Source organism: Lates calcarifer, unplaced genomic scaffold (genome assembly GCF_001640805.2).
Source record: "Lates calcarifer isolate ASB-BC8 unplaced genomic scaffold, TLL_Latcal_v3 _unitig_831_quiver_1062, whole genome shotgun sequence".
In the NCBI taxonomy this organism is placed as follows: Eukaryota; Metazoa; Chordata; class Actinopteri; family Centropomidae; genus Lates; species Lates calcarifer.
The window spans coordinates 5,540-22,487 of record NW_026118026.1 but is presented as its reverse complement, the minus strand read 5'-3'; the positions used below and the strand labels follow the sequence as shown (position 1 = coordinate 22,487).

The 16,948-nt window shown below is 42.4% G+C and overlaps 1 protein-coding gene across 1 annotated transcript; it reads left to right on the top strand.

Annotated features, from left to right (window-relative positions):
• Positions 1–8,723: 8,723 nt before the first annotated feature.
• Positions 8,724–9,921, top strand: LOC108880077 (trace amine-associated receptor 13c-like). The gene is given in 3 exon segments (XM_018671506.1): positions 8,724–8,896; positions 9,115–9,437; positions 9,440–9,921. Coding segments are annotated over 3 exon segments (978 nt in total).
• Positions 9,922–16,948: the final 7,027 nt, after the last annotated feature.

Here is a 16,948-nt window from a genome sequence, read left to right as displayed (position 1 = left end):
TAGGGATTAGCATGAGAAGCGATGCTGCTGCGCTCTGGCAGCTTTGTGACCAAAACTCTCCATCATACAGCTGATTTATCTCTTTCTTGTCATCCACTTGTCCCCCAAGCCCTACAGCTATTTTTGCCTATGATACTGAAATCCCTCCTCCTTATTAGTCATTATTTTCATCTTGCACTTTCTTCTGTCAGTGATGAAGGAAAGAATGTTCCTGAAAAGGGAAGAAATTTCAAAGTAAAAACAGGTAGTTATTACCTGTTTTAACTTTGAAATTTATATAAGTTTCATCATGATACAATATTATATTGTTTCAGTGGAACAATTTGATGTTTGCCAAAATCACAAAGTCTGCCCTAATACCATCTTTATTCGATTCAGGAACCAGCAATCAATATGAAAGAATATTATATCCTGATTTAAAAAGCATCTAAAATATCATTTGACATTTTTCTCCTGGACTCAACCAGATTTTTAAATGAAAATTAATCTTCTCTTTTAATAAAAAATAAACCTCTTGTTTACTATAAAGTGCTACATTCTGATATATTGAGCTTTACATTTTTCACATTTTATAAAAGAAAACTGAAATAACATTATATTACAACAAGCCACTGTGTTCACAAAGTTAGATCTCGGGAATGCTTACCACCACCTTAGAATAGAATAGAATGCCCTTTATTGTCATTATACTAAAAGAACAACGAGATTGGAGAGCTTCTTCTTTTCAGTGTAAACATACAAAATATGCGGAAACAAAATATATAAAAAAAGATATAAAAAACAGTGCAACTCTAGTTGTGTTGAATGCTGAGCTGTAATCCAGAAAGAACATCCTGGCATAGCTCTGCTGTTGCTCCAGATAGCTCAGCACAACATGTAGAGCAATGGTGATGGCGTCCTCTGTGGATCTGTTTGCCCGGTATGCGAACTGGTGGGGGTCGAGTGTGGATGGGAGACAGAGATGTGCTGGAGAACCAGCACTTCATAATTACAGGTGTGAGGGCAACAGGGCGGTAGTCATTAAGGCTGGTTGTGGGTGACTTTTTTGGTACTGAATTAAACAAAAATGGAAAATAACCTTCAACACACCCCTTGGTTATTTCAAGTGTCTTGTGATGCCTTTTGGCTTACCCAGTCTTCAGCTGTTTTGGTTTTGTTTCAGGCTCTGGGTAACAATGTCCTCTTCGTCATGATGAATTATTTTGTTTTTGTATATCTGGATGATATACTCATCTTTTCCCTAGACCTCCAGGAACACCAAAGGCATGAGGCAGGTGCTGCAAAAACTGGAAAACAGATTGTATATCAAGGCTGAGAAATATGAATTCCATGTCCAGCCTGTGTCATTCATTCCATGTTGGACCACGCTAGAATCCAGGCGGTAGTGGAGAAGCCGGCATCAGAGAGCCCTGTACAGCTTCTGTGGTTTTTGGGATTTGCCAACTTCTACCACCGTTTCATCCAGGACTATAGTAAAATTGCTAAGCTACTCTTTTACTTGGTCCAATGAGGTTTACAAGTTTTACTAAACTTAAGACTGTCTTTACCACTGCTCCTATGCTAAATAGCTTCTGTGCAGATGGCTGCAAGATGGCGATGAGCGTAGGTCTTCGGCGGCTCTGGGCTCTCCAGTTTTTTTTTTTTTTTTGTTTGTTTTTTTTTTGCTATTGTTAGTGCTTAATTCTTTATAGCAGTGGGACTTAGAGCATACGACCGTTCCCAGTTACTTTTTAGAAGCAACTATGCAGCTGTGGATTTCGACACATCTTCTGTCCTCCCGGAGATTCTGCGAATTTCCAGGCTTACCTGCCTACCGGTGAGGAGACGACGACAGCGGAGATAAAGAAAACAGAAGCGGGGTAAGCGATCCGGCCTGCGTGCCAGACTGAACGCTGACCCGTTTAGACCAGCACTACCGAGCGTGTTTCTCTCCAATGTCAGATCGATCGTGGACAAGATGGACAAGATTAGAATGACATCTACACAGAACTGCGTGACCACAATAACAGAGACCTGGCTAAACAACATCATCCCCGATGTCACCATCGAGCTGGCCAGCTGCTCCATCCATAGAGCGGACCGGACGAAGGAATCCGGGAAGAGTAGAGGAGCCTGTGCGTGTATACAGTAGTCAGTATAGGCAGTAGGCAGTATACAGTGGTGGAAAAAGTTTTCGGACACCCCATGCATTTGTGAAATATTGCATTAAGAATCACTCTTAGGTCTTCAAGTGCAATTTCTTTTTGTACAGTCACAGCCAGAATACTAAACAAATCCTAAAAAAGCCATTAGAAACTTAAAATTGATTGGTTCCATAAAAATACATAAGAAATTTTGAGTATTGGGTCATTTTGGTACCAGTGATCCATTAATGAAGGTCATGCTTTTTATTAAAAGACACAAAAAGCCAGCACATTTGAAAGTTCTTCAGACACAAAAATGACTAAAACAAGGAACCTAACACAGGAAACACGCCTGAAGATACAGATTCTCAGCCAGATAGAGTACAGCTGCCACCAGATAACCAGGAAGTGCAGACCAGCACTACAGAGCCTGTTTCTCTCCAACGCCAGATCGATTGTGGACAAGATGGACGAGATCAGCAGTTGGACACACTCTGCAGAAATACAGACAAACCAACAGCAAGAAATGACTGCATCCTGATCCGCATGTGCAGGGAAAACCGCTGAATGACATCACAGGAGCTTCAGCAGCAGTGGTCAAACCAAACTGGTGTCCAGTGTTCCACACGCACTGTACGTGGCTGACTTTTAGATCATGGCTTAAGGTCCTACAAGGCTGTCAAGAAGCCCCTGATCAATGAGAGACAGAGGTTAGCCCAGCATTGTTGGGCCCAAGCACACAAGAACTGGACAGCCAGGAACTGGAAGAAGATTCTGTGGTCAGATGAGTCCAATTTCCAGCTTTATCCTCCTCCTGATAATGTGCGGGTACGCAGAAAGCCAGGCGAGTGCTGCTGGTGTTTGTCATCTCACTGTCTGTGATGGCACATTGAACTCTGCCAAGTATTGTGCCATTCTCAGAACCCACATGCTCCCTTCTGCACATGCACTGTTCCGTCAAGGTCAAAACTGGATGTTTCAACAAGATAATGCCCCTTGCCACACATCTAGGGCCAGTAGAACTTGGTTGCAGGAGCAGTATATCCATTTCTTAGAGTGACCAGCTCAATCCCTGGACATGAGCCCCATTGAAAATCTGTGGTGGATTATCAAAAGGTCTGTTTTAAAGCATAAACCAAAGAATTTAGAAGAATTAAATGCAGTAATTCAGGAAGAATGGGACAAGATTACCCCTCAACAGTGTGAAAGGCTTGTGGGGAACATGCCAGCTAGGATTAGAGCTCTACTAAGCGTGCTAATGGCAGGATTACTAAATATTAATTTGATGATGTGAATAAATATTTCATGATAATATTTGAGATTGTGTAAAATTTTAAGGGTGTCCGAAAAAATTTTTCCACCACTGTACTTCTGTATAATGACAATAAAGCTGATTCTGATTCTGATTCTAACCCCTCCCCAACAGGTTTTTTTGGGGGGGAGGGGCAATGCGTGCACAGCACTCTGGCAAAGACCAAACACCCCTGTGCATTCTTCTCTCATTGTCTTTCTTCCTCAGAACAGAATTATGAAGTGGAAACCTGAAGCTGCTTGCACTGTTGATGACCCTGGAGGACTGGAGGCACTGGTTGGAGGATGCTGAGATGCCATTTGTCATCTTGAGGGACCACAAAGACCCTTTGTACCTCTAGCTGGTTAAGAGGCTTAACTCCTGGCAGACAAGGTGGACTCTTTGTTGTGGCAGGAGTTAAGCCTCTTAACCAATGAGAGATCAAACAGCAGGTTAAGGAGGACCAGAGGGATCATCCTGACCTAGGTAATGGTCCTGCTCATCGTCTGTTTGATCCTGAAAAAGATAAAAACAGTATAAATAACAAAAATAAATAAAACAAAATTTTTCTTAGTTGTTTATCTTTCTTATGTTAGTCTTATTCCTTAATTGCAAACAATAATCAATATTGATGCTAGCAACAATAAACAATAATAAAGTACTTCTCAATACTCTGCAAATAGAGACTGATCAATTTTTTCTTCAAGCATGATACAGAGGTACAACTGCACAGCCCAGCCAAAGATATGGGCAATCTTCTTTTTCAAGAATAGGTATCTGCATACAGCTTGTCTTAGCCGTGTCACAGCACTATTCTCTTGCAGTGCTTACATGTTGTTCGTGTCTTGTTTGTCACTCTGTTGCTGTTTATTTTTTCAACCGGGTATCCAAAATGTTATTTAGTGTTTTTAATCCGGCCTGCTGAAGATTGGTACAGAAGTGCCCAAGTCAAATCATATCATAAATATGACTGCATTCATTTGACCTTGTCCTGTAATGACTGGCATTCCACCAGGTGGCGCATTAGGCACAGTGATACATTGACTTGATTTCGCGGAGCCCGGGCTACTCTCTGTTATTACTCTGCTACTGCTCTGAACCCATCTGCAACAATGAGTGGGCTAAAGAAAAGAAAAGTTGACAGTGAGTGCCAAGTGTTTAGTGGCAGCTAGTTTGTAGGCTCAGCAAAACACCTTTATCCAACAAACTGCCATTCAAGAATCAAGCACGAAGGCAAGTTATTTGCTGGCATTCAAATTAGCAAAGACTAGCAAACCTTTCTCCGAAGGGGAGTTTCTCAAAGTGCATGGTAGAGACAGCAGGTATCTTGTGTCCTGAGAGCAAGAACAAATTTGAAAAAATTAGCTTATGACGCAGGACAGTGGCTCGCCATGTTGAGCTTATTGACGAAGACTTAACTAGCAAGCTAAACGAAAAAGCGGAGTCATTTACATTATATTCCTTGGCACTGGATGAAAGTAATGACATAAATGATACCACTCAGCTTTAATTTTTATCAGTGGAATTAATGACAATTTTAAGATAACGGAGGGGTTTTTGGCCATGGAATCCCTAAAGGCCTAAAGGGAAAACACGGGGGAGAGGGGTTGAACAACAGCGAGTCGGGGGTCATCAAGGGGCACAAACTACCTTGGAGCATGCTCGCCAACGTTATCACAGATGGATCGCCAAATCTGACAGAAAAAAACATCAAGTTGCCAGACGGAAGAGAACAATACTACGGGAAAGGGAAGATATTGAGTTAGTAACATGTATTTATGGGATATGAATCCATACTGATGGAGGGAGAGAGAGAGAGAAGCTTAAGCTGAATGTGAAGCTACAAGGGAAAGACCAGTTTGTGTATGAAATGTACACAAACATCAGAGCCTTCAAAACCAAGCTAGCTTTATTTTCAAAGCAACTATCAAACAAGTCATTCACTCATTTCCCCACACTGGCTAAGCTGAAAGAGGCCCCTCGACATGTGAAAAAATACAGGAAATCACTGGATGACCTGCATCGAGAATTCTGCCGTCTGATTTTGGAAAAATTGACAAGTCACTTCAGCTGGTGTCATGTCCCTTCACACAAGACCCTGAAACGGCGCCACAGAAGTTGCGGTTGGAACTGATTGATCTCCAATGTGACACCATCTTAAAGGAGAAGTTCAACTCTCTTAAACTGGATGAGTTTTATGCTTCATTAAGTGCAGCCAAATTTCCAAACATCCAGAAGATGGCACAGAGGATGCTGGTGTTGTTTGGCTCTACGTATGTGTGTAATCAGACTTTTAGTGTGATGAACACCAACAAAGCACCCAACAGATCCCAGCTGAGTGATGAACACCTCAGATCTGTTCTGAGAATTTCCACAACTAAACTAACACCAGACTTTGATGCACTGGAAAAAAAGGATGATCAACAACACTGTTCCCACTAAAAGTGAATGTAAGTATTAACACTGTAATGCCTTTTTTATGTTTATGTTTGATATGCATGCATCTGGTGCTGGCCCTGCCTGTCTGCCAAATTTTAAGAGTCAATGTGGCCCCTGAGCCAAAAAGTTTGCCCACTCCTGATCTAGGTTCTACAGGAGAGCACACAAGTGGAGCAGCTGAAATACCTCTCAATGAACAATCAGTGTCCCTAACAACAACAACAACAACAACAACAAAAAGACAACAAAAAAATCTATGGTATTAAATCAGTCTCTGGTTGTTATTTTGTGCCTGTACTTGAGTTCCAACCACCGCCCAGGCAAGAAAAGCCTGTCCAGCCTATCAGACGTTATGATGATGCAGAAAGCAGAGCATGAAGAATAGTGAAGGTGGAGAATGATGATGAAGAATGATGAAGAATGATGAAGATCCCATGAACGGTGAGGAAGAGGTGATGATGAAGATGGAATCCTGGAGGCAGTGGGGTGATAGCAACTCTTGCAGCAAAGATCAGTCTGGGATGTGTCCTCAATAAAAAAAAAAAACAGCCAGAATGTCCGATACAAACACTGTTTGGACGATGTCAGTAACTTCGTGGCTGTTGTGGCTTGTTAGCTAGCACTAGCTCACCAGAGTTTCCAGTACAAATGCTGTTAAACAGGGAATTGGTAATTCCATTGCTGTAGCAAAGCTATCTGCATGCTCTTCAATTTTTAATCACTTGTTACCATCTACTTTTATCAGGTAATATCTAATGTTTTGGCAACTCTCTTTCACAGAAGCTAGTCTCTACTGCCACCCTGAGCAAGTCTCCATTCTCTCAAAAAACTTGTCACCCTCACTCTGACTTCACTTCCTCAAGCATGCCACTAAGGGGGGGGGGGTTAATGGACCATAACAGCATACTATAACATGCTGTCGTGTGTCCTTCAATATGATAGCTCATATTGCCGCCTAGCTACACTTTCATGGATTCAGTTTTTTAGACCCTACATGTTCATAAGGTTACATCTCACACTCTCACACTCCTTGGTCATTTTGAGTACCTTGTGATGCCTTTTGGGTTAACTAGTCTCTGATTAATGACATCCTCCTCATCATGATCAATAATTTTTTCATATAATTGGATGATATATTCATCTTCTCCAGAGACCTCCAGGAACACCAAAGACATGTGGGGTTGGTGCTGCAAAGACTCATGGAAAATAGCTTGTATGTCAAGGCTGAGAAATGTGAATTCCATATCCAGCCTGTGTCATTCCATGGTTTTGTCATTGAGAAGGGGCAGATCAAGTCGGACCCTGCTAGCATCCAGGTGGTGGTGGTGTGGCCAGTGCCAGAGACCCAGTTTAATGGTTTTTGGAATTTGCCAAGTAAAGTTGCTGCACCACTAACTAAGCTAGTCTTCTGCTCACCCCTTTACTTGGTCCAACAGAGCTAACATGACATTCACTAAACTTAAGACTTTCTTTACCACTGGTCCTGTGCTATGGACCAGTGGTAAAGTGGTAAAATGGACAGAGTGATTTGTTCTCAGTCACATCTCAATGTGGACACCAGAGACATATATTAATACCTGGTGGGTGCAATTGTAGTCATCTTAAAATCAGATGTAGATACAATCTGGATACGAGAAGCATCTTAACAGGAAGTGTAAATGCAGTCTGTGTGGAGCTGATTAATTTGGGGGATTTACATCTCCATGATTCATGCTTCCCTCTAGGGGCTTTAACCCCTGGATATCTCAGGGCAATAGCTAGGCAAACAGGATGACAGGATGCTGGGAGCATGAAAAGGCAGGAGAACAGGTAAGTGGCTAGCCTGTTTGGATGCAAAACAATAGGCCCAATGCTAGCCACTGGGAAACTAACTGGAGGCTAACAGAGGCTGTGAATGCTGGAGCTTGCTGCAGGCAAATGATCCCCAGACTCATTGTCTCGGCTGAAGGCCTGGAGTTAGCCAACTGACAGTGAGATTCTGGGCTAGCAGGCTGGAAGGCAGGTGGGATGCCAGCAGGCTGAGAACTAGCTGAATTGAATGCTAGCTGGAGGCAAGCAAGATGAAAGCCAGCCAGAAGAGGCTGGAGGGTATCTGATCCAAGGCTAACCAGCAGGGAGATAGGCTGGTTGCTTGTGGGCCTGATGCTAGTAGAATTGAAAACAGTCTGGGAAGAAGGCTATTGGTATTGTTTACATGAACTCAACAGTTTCTTTCAATACATCACAGGTGCCAGGCAAAATATGGTACCCAGAGCCCAGAACTTGTTAGTTCTTCACCTTGTCCTTTTCAGCTGTCAGGTCAACACCTACTTATGTAACCTTTTTCTTTTCTCTACCACTGTGTGCATTCTCATACGTATTGATCATAGGAACATCAATTTCCTTACCTTGGTAATGTCTCAGTGCAGTTGTTTATTTTGTTTAGTTTTTTCATGTTCTCCTTCAAGCAGCTCTGGCTGTCCATGTTTACTTCACTAAGTTTATTGTTGCATTTATTGTTTTTCCATTATACCAGAGAACCTCATGCTGGATGTATGCATGGATTTAAACTGATGGCAGATAAAGTGGTTAAAGGTAAAAGTTTTGTGTGTTACTGTACTCAGTGTTGGGGCCTTTTGCTTATATGCATTCCTTCTGTACCTTTGTTGGCTAATTATAGACCTGGCTATATATATTTATATATATATTGGCACACTGTGGCTAATTTGGTATATTGTAATGTTTTTAAGGTTAACTGACGGAAGTGCAAGATGGAAATAATGACTTCAGAAGAATAGGAAGGAGGCACTGTATGATAGAGAGGTTTGGAGAGGTTTGGTCACAAATCTGCCAGAGCGCAGCAGCATCTCTTCTCGTCCTAATTCCTAATGATGGAGACCCTGGAAGAAACTGAACTCTGCTTTCCACAGCTTTTAAACTCTTCCTGCAGAAAGCTAAAGCACACTCACACTGAGGCTATACTTATTTACATTCTGCTGTGTTCCATTTCTGTGCTCACTGTTACTCTCAACCTGCTGGTTATCATCTCCATCTCCCACTTCAAGTAGTAAAACATTTAATCAATTTCTGAAAGTGATGGACAAACAGAAATGAATGGTTCATGGAAAAGAATGTGGAAATTTTCAGATGTGATGATGCATTGATGAATTTTAAACAGCTTTTTAAATTTTAACTATGAATTATATCTATTAAATATTACAATGGAATTGCTACTAATACAGTACAAATGATAATACATATGATGTCCCTCTTTCAATCCAGGCAGCTCCACACTCCCACCAACTTCCTCCTCCTCTCTCTGGCTGTCTCAGACTTCTCCGTTGGCCTTCTGTTGTCCTATGAGATTCTCCTCTCAGATGGCTGCTGGGGTCTTGGTGACCACATGTGTGTTTTGTTTTGCACCTTAAACTTCATTATGACCTCTTCTTCAGTAGGAACCATGGTGTTCATATCGGTTGACCGTTATGTAGCTATCTGTGACCCTCTGCATTACTCCAACAAAATCACTGTGAGAAGAATTACAATCTGTATTTGTCTTTGTTGGACCAGTTCTGTTCTATACAACACTCTCATACTGAAGGATAACAACCAGGCAGGTATAATTTCTGCATTGGAGAGTGTTCAGTTGTCATTTACTACATTGAAACAATTTCTGACCTTATTTTGACCTTTATTGGTCCTGTCACTGTCATCATAGTTCTGTATCTGAGAGTATTTGTGGTGGCTGTGTCTCAGGCTCGTGCCATGCGCTCTCATATTGCAACTGTCACACTTAAGCATTCAGAGACTGTGTTTGCTAAGAAATCTGAGTTGAAAGCAGCCAGGACTCTTGGTGTTGTTGTAGTTGTGTTTTTGATATGCATTTGCCCATATTACTGCTCCCTTCTTACAGGTCACAACACCTTGTTTGATACAACTGTGCCTTTATGGGCCTGGATGATGTTTTTTAACTCTTGTCAAAACCTTCTAATCTGTGTTTTTTGTTACCCCTGGTTTGTTAAATCTATTAAGCTCATTGTAACATTGAAGATCCTTGAGCCTGACTCCTGTGAGGCCAGCATACTGTAGAGAGAGAAAGTGTAGTTACTGACATGACACCTCTTCTGTGAAGAAAGAATGTACTGATGTTATTGAATTTACAAATTGAAGTCTCAACAAATATAAAGTGTGATATTTTAAGTAGAAGAAGATAAACACATAACTGCTCACATCAACATTATAGTGTTTTCTAAAGCTTTTATTAAACATTTACATACTACTAATTAGGGGTGTGAGGACACACTCAGCTCACATATGATAAAAGATATTGGGTTTGGGGGAACAAGATGAGATATTAATACTAATTTTAAGAATACTTCCATGATGATTATATGACTGGAAAAATAGTCTTTTATTTGACCGAAAGTCACAAAATGCAAAACAATGTGGGTGCATTTTGAAATGTCTGTGTATGAGATTTTGACTTCTAACTGAGGCTGTGCGTGACCTTCTAACTGAACTCCTTTCTACAAATGGAACAGAAAAACAGTATAAGTAACAAAAATAACACATTTTTGTTGTTGTTTATCTTTAAGTGCAAACAATAATCAATATTGATGCTAGCATCAATAAACAATAATAAAGTACTTCTCAATACTCTGCAAATAGAGACTGATCAAATTTTTCTTCAAGCAGGATACAGAGTTACAACTGCACAGCCCAGCCAAAAATATGGGCAATCTTCTTTTTCAGGAGTACATACAGCATACAGCTTGTCTTAGCCATGTGTACGGCACTATTCTCTTGCAGTGCTTACATATTGTTTGTGTCTTGTTTGTCACTCTGTTGCTGTTTTCAATTTTTTCAACCGGTATCCAAAATGTTGCTACACACGATTTAACCCTTGTGCCCCCCTCTGGCATTTGTGTACATTTTTCTCAACCTGTTTTTTGATTTGGTGATCATTTTGGTTGTGTTACAGTTTGTGGCTTGAATTTTTGCAAGAACTTTTCTTTTTAGTAAAATTTTTGAAATCCAATGTCTTTTACTCTTTCATGTGTTTTAGATAGATAGATAGATAGATACTTTATTGATCCGCACAGGAAATTCACAGTTCCAGCAGCATCGACAGACTTAAGATAAAAGGTTGAAGGCATGCAATAAATACTGGGAATAATAATAAAAACACTGCTAATAAAAAACAGTGAAGAAACTTCAAGTCCAGTGCAAAGTCCAGTTCAAACAGAATGCCATATTTACGGTGCACAGTGTATAGTGTGTGTGTATGTATGTAATGTGTAGTCCATCAGAGCAGTTGACATTAACGTCCCCCCCTCGTGGAATTAAAGAGCCGCATGGCGATGGGGAGGAACAATCTCCTCAGTAGAGTGAATCTCTGTGGACCAGGACAGTGCTCCTCTGTTTGGAGATGATGCTGTGCAGTGGATGTAGTGGACTGTCCATGATCGACAGGAGCCTGCTCAGCATCTGTTTTCTCTGCCACAGATGTCAGGCTGTCAAGCTCCGTGCCCACAACAGAGCCCGCCTTCCTCACTTGTTTGTCCAGACGTGAGGCATCTCTCTTCTTGATGCTGATAGAACATCTGCAGCAGCTTCTTGCAGATGCTGAAAGACGCCAGCCTTCTGAGGAAGTACAGTCGGCTCTGTCCTCTCCTGCACAGAGCATCTGTGTTTGCAGTCCATTCCAGTTTATCATTCAGCAGTACCAGCAGTACAGGTATTTGTACGTCTGTGCAAACTCCACAGAGTCATCTTTAATGCACACAGGTTCCGGGTGAGGCCTGGGCCTCCTGAAGTCCACCACCATCTCCCTGGTCTTGGTGGTGTTGAGGTGCAGGTGGTTGTAGTTGCACCATGTGACAAGGTCCTGGATCAGTTTCTTGTACCCTCATCCTGTCCACCCCTGATACAGGGAACTGTATCTGCGAACTTTTGCATGTGGCATAACTCCGAGTTGTACTTGAAGTCTGACGTGTACAGGGTGATCAGGACCGGAGAGAGCACGGTCCCTTGCGGTGCTTCTGTGCTGTTAACCACAGTGTCTGACCTGCAGTCACCCAGTCGCACAAACTGGGGTCTGCCAGTCAGGTAGTCCGTGATCCATGCCACCAGGTGTGAGTCTTCTCCCATCTCTGTCAGCTTGTCTCTGAGGAGCAGCAGCTGGATTGTGTTAAAGGTGCTGGAGAAGTCCATGAATGTAATTCTCACAGCACCGCTGCCTCTGTCCAAGTGATGGAGGGATCGGTGTAGCATGTAACGATGGAGGGATCGGTGTAACATGTAAGATTTATTTACACATTTTATTCTCTATTGATGCTTTTTGGACCCTCTGGAAAATGCCTCACTGATTTCCATTAAAACCACATTTTTTAATCTCACTGACATTACAGTATAAAGCCATGCATTCTGTAATGTCAACATTTCATTTTGAAGAAAAGTAGTGACATTTGATATTTTTACTGTACCTTCAATGAACAATCAGTGTATCTAACAAAAATAACTACTATGGTATTAAATCAGTCTCTGTGGTATTAAATCAGTCCAACACACTTTTCCATTAGGCGTTGAAAGGTAGTGGGAGCATTTCTTATGCCTTGTGGCATTCTGTTAAATTCCCAGAAAACTAGGGAAGATATGAATGCAGTCTTATGCTTGTGTTCTTCTGCCATTTCCACCTGGTAGTATCCACATTTCACATCCATTACAGAAAACCATTTTGCACCACTTAGTGCTGAGAATGTCTTTTCAATGTTTGGAAGAGCATAGCCATCCTTTATGGTGCATGCATATAGTTTTCTGTAATCAACACACAGTCTTTCCCATTGTCCTTCCTCACCAAGACCAGCAGGGAATCAAAAGGGCTCTTGGATTCCCTGATAATCCCAGCATCCAGCAGCTCTCTTAAATGCCATTTGATGGTTTCTCTTTTGCTAGGGTGAATGGGTCTGTCTCTCTCTTTAAAAGGAGCTTTGACTCATAACCTGATGTGATGCTTAACAGCCGTGGTTTGGCCAATGGACATCTCATCCACAACAAAGACATCCATCCATTATCTATACCACTTATCCATTCAGGGTGCTAGAAGTTTAAAGCCTCTCAAGGAGCTCCTGATTTCATTTGGTGTTTGTGACATCTGGTTTGAGCTCTGAGTTCTTCTTGTGGAGGAGAGCAGGGTTTGCTGCATTGTCACAGTTAACTGCAATGTGACCGTCCTGGCCGCATTTGAAGCAAAACCATGGCTTTGGATAGGTGGAAGTCTTAAAAGTTGGTCAGGGATTTACAGTGCTAGCGATGGAACAGTCACCCCTCTCACAGTCTTTGTTCCTAACTGGCTTACTACTGACATCTGTCTCTTTGGTATCACATTTCTCTTTCTGTGTCAGTAATGCTACTTGTTTCCTTAGCTCAGCATCCTTTATCTCTAGCTTTTGAATGTTTTCTTGTTTCTTGGAAGCTATGTCATCAGTGTCTGAATAGAAAAGTTGAGCGAACATGTGAGGCAGCTTTTGCACTTTCTAAGTGCTTCTTCATCCTCTCAAGTTTTGCCACACGTTGCCCTTCCTCTGTCCTAAGTAAAAGGAGAAGCTCAGTAAATGATGGCTGGCAGCTCTTTTGGTGCTCAAGCTAAAGACCTACAATCAAGCTTTGGTCCCAGCAACCTCTGCAGGACTGACAGAGTAGGTGCTTGTCTGAATCTTCAGCTGCAACTCCCGCTCTAGAGGCAGCCTTAGTAATTCTGTAGCCTATTGAGGTAGGCAGAGGGTTTCTCTCCAGAATTCTGATTGGAGCTCAGAAAGGTTGCAAACACTTCCTCACCATCCTCTACCACTCCGAATGCAGCTTCAGGTTGTGCAAGGTATGAATGAAGAGGTGCCGTAGTACCAAGGGACTTAACCATGTCAGCTGCAGGGTTAAGTAGACTCTCCAGTATCCTTTAAACCTTTTGATTTTCTGACAGTGAAGAGTCACAAAGAAGGAGCTCAACTTGTGTACGGCAAGCATCGTAATCAACTTCACCATTCAGCTTAGGAAGCCTGCCAGAGAATGTACGAATCCTGCTCTGACTATAGCTGGATGACAATGACTCACTACACATTATTTGCTCTACTACCACTTTTTGGATATGTGAAGATTTAAACATACTCTCATCAATGTATGGCAGGATACTGGGTGTGCCCATTGGAGGAACATCAGCAGTGGGGCCAGCTGGTATATTCCCTTGAACTTCAAAATGACTGCTATCTTGAACTTGATAAACTGTTATGCCCCTGGGACTATGAGCAGAACCCATAGGCCCATACTGACTTACATTACCTAGTTTTCCAGAAACAGAGGTAGTAGGAGTCTAGGCTGTTGGGGGGCAAGCTTCACTGCTGTGGAGATGACCCCTGTCAGATTGGAGGGTTTGAATCTCACTCTGAAGGGCATTGAGGAAACCTGCCTTGCTGCCTCCATCTAAAGCCTGCAGTTCACTTAGGTATGTATCTTTGTGCTAGCTCCCTGCCTAGCTCATCCTGACATATCTCTCGAATAGTCCTCTCATACCATATCACATTAGGGTCTCTAGGGCTTGGTACATTACCCACTGTTGCGGGATCTAGTCTTGGAACTGATCTGTTTGAAGCAGACTCTATCAAAGCTCTCCCTGTCGGTAGCCCTAACTTATCTGGGATTTTAACAACTTTTGCAACTTTTCCCTATTAATTTCAAGACATTTGTGATTTCCTTCTCTGGATATGGATATGAATCATCAATGCCAGTCATATCTGTTAAACAAATCAATTATTCTTTGTTCAATATTCATTAGCTGTGTCTATAGCAGTTTCTATCAGTGTTGGTGTGGAGCTAAGATACTCTCAAAAGAAAAAATACTTAACAGGGGAGGAAGCTGCTCTCACATACATCAAAAAGCTCTCCTATTTGGCTGGGTGATGGGGTGATGGCAACTCTTGCAGCAAAGATCAGTCTGGGATGTGTCCTCAATAAAAAAAAACAGCCAGAATGTCCGATACAAACACTGTTTGGACGATGTCAGTAGCTCTGTGGCTAGTTAGCTAGCACTAATCACCAGAGTTTCCAGTACAAATGCTGTTAAACAGGGAATTGGCAGTTCCATTGCTGAAGCAAAGCTATCTGCATGCTCTTCAATTTTTAATCACTTGTTACCATCTACTTTTATCAGGTAACATCTAATGTTTTGGCAACTGTCTTTCACAGGAGCTAATATCTACTGACACCTTGAGCAAGTCTCCATTCTCTCAAAAAACTTGTCACCCTCACTCTGACTTCACTTCCTCCAGCATGCCACTAAGGGGGGGCTGATGGAACATAACAACATACTATAACATGCTGTCGGGTGTCCTTCACTATGATAGCTCATACTGCCGCCTAGCTACACTTTCATGGATTCAGTTTTTTAGACCCTACATGTTCATAAGGTTACATCTCAGGAATGCTTACCACCTTGTTAGAATTAAAAAGGGAGACAAATTTAAACAAACTTCAATGCACCCCTTGGTCATTTCAAGTATCTTGTGATGCCTTTTGGGTTGACTAGTCTCCAGCTGTTTTTCAGGCTCTGGTTAACGACGTCCTCCTCATCATGATCAATCATTTTTTTGTATAACTGGATGATATATTCATCTTCTCCAGAGACCTCCAGGAACACCAAAGACATGGGGTTGGGGCTGCAAAGACTCATGGAAAATAGCTTTATGTCAAGGCTGAGAAATGTGAATTCCATGTCTAGCCTGTGTCATTCCATGGTTTGTCATTAAGAAGGGGCAGATCAAGTCAGACCCTGCTGGTGGAGTGGCAGATGCCAGAGACCCTTAAACAGCTTAATGGTTTTTGGGATTCGCCAACTTCTTCCACTGCTTCATCTGGGACTATAGTAGAGTTGTTGCACCACTAACTAAGCTAGTCTAGAGGCTTAAATAAGAGGCTTAACTCTTGGCAGGCAAGGTAGGCTCTGTTTCTGGGCCATTTCATTTTCAGTCTTACTATCAGACCTGGTTCCAACAATACTAAGCCTGATGCTCTCTCCCAAGAAACTGACCGCCAACAGGCTAGCACCCAATCTTAAACCATCTTGCACCCCTCCTGCGTTGTGGCAACTACTCAATGGGACACTGAGGAATGTGGCAAATGCTCAATGGGACATTGAGCAGCAAAATATGAGATTTCATGTTCTCCAGTAAGGACACTCATCTAGGATTTCCTGTCAGCCTGGGACCAAGAGAACCCTGGAGTTCTGTGGTTGGCCAGCTGTTGTTTCTGCACCCAAATTCAGCTAGCCTGCTGCCTGTTCCTGCTTCCAAGTTGCCTAATATCTTTGGCAGTCCCCATTCTTTGGGACTCATCTGTCTTATGCCCCAAGATATCTAGGGGTTGAAGCCCCTAGAGGAAAGCATAGGTCAAAGAGACATCAATCCCCCAAGGTGCCCATCTCCACAGATGTTCAGCTACTGGCCAACACATCCCATCTACTCCTAAGTTGGTGGTCATTTGCTGATGCCTCCTCACACTTGTTTTGTTGTCTTTGGACCTGCACAAATGATAGGAGGATGTGATGTGAGTTGGACAGAGTTATTGGATCTCAGTCACATCTCAATGTGGACACCAGAGACACATATTAATACCTGGTAGTTGCAAATGTAGTCACATTAAAATCAGATGTAGATACAATCTGGGTAGGCAGTCTTAATACAAAGTGTAAATAGAGTCTCTGTGGAACTGGGTAATTTGGGGCATCGACATCTCCATGATTCATGCTTCCTTCTAGGGGTCTTGACCCCTGGATATCTCAGGGAAATAGCTAGACAAACATGATGACAAGATGCTAACTTGGGAGCAGGAAAAGGCAGGAGTCCAGCTGACTTGGGTACAGGAACAGGTACGTGGCTAGCCCATTTGGATGCAAGACAACAGGCCCAATGCTAGCCACTATGAAACTGACTGGAGGTTAACAGAGGCTGTGAATGCTGGAGCTTACTGCAGGCAAATGATCCCCAGACTCATTGTCTGGGCTGAAGGTCTGGAGTTAGCCAACTGACTGGGCTAGCAGGCTGGAAGGCAGGTGGAATGCTAGCAGGCT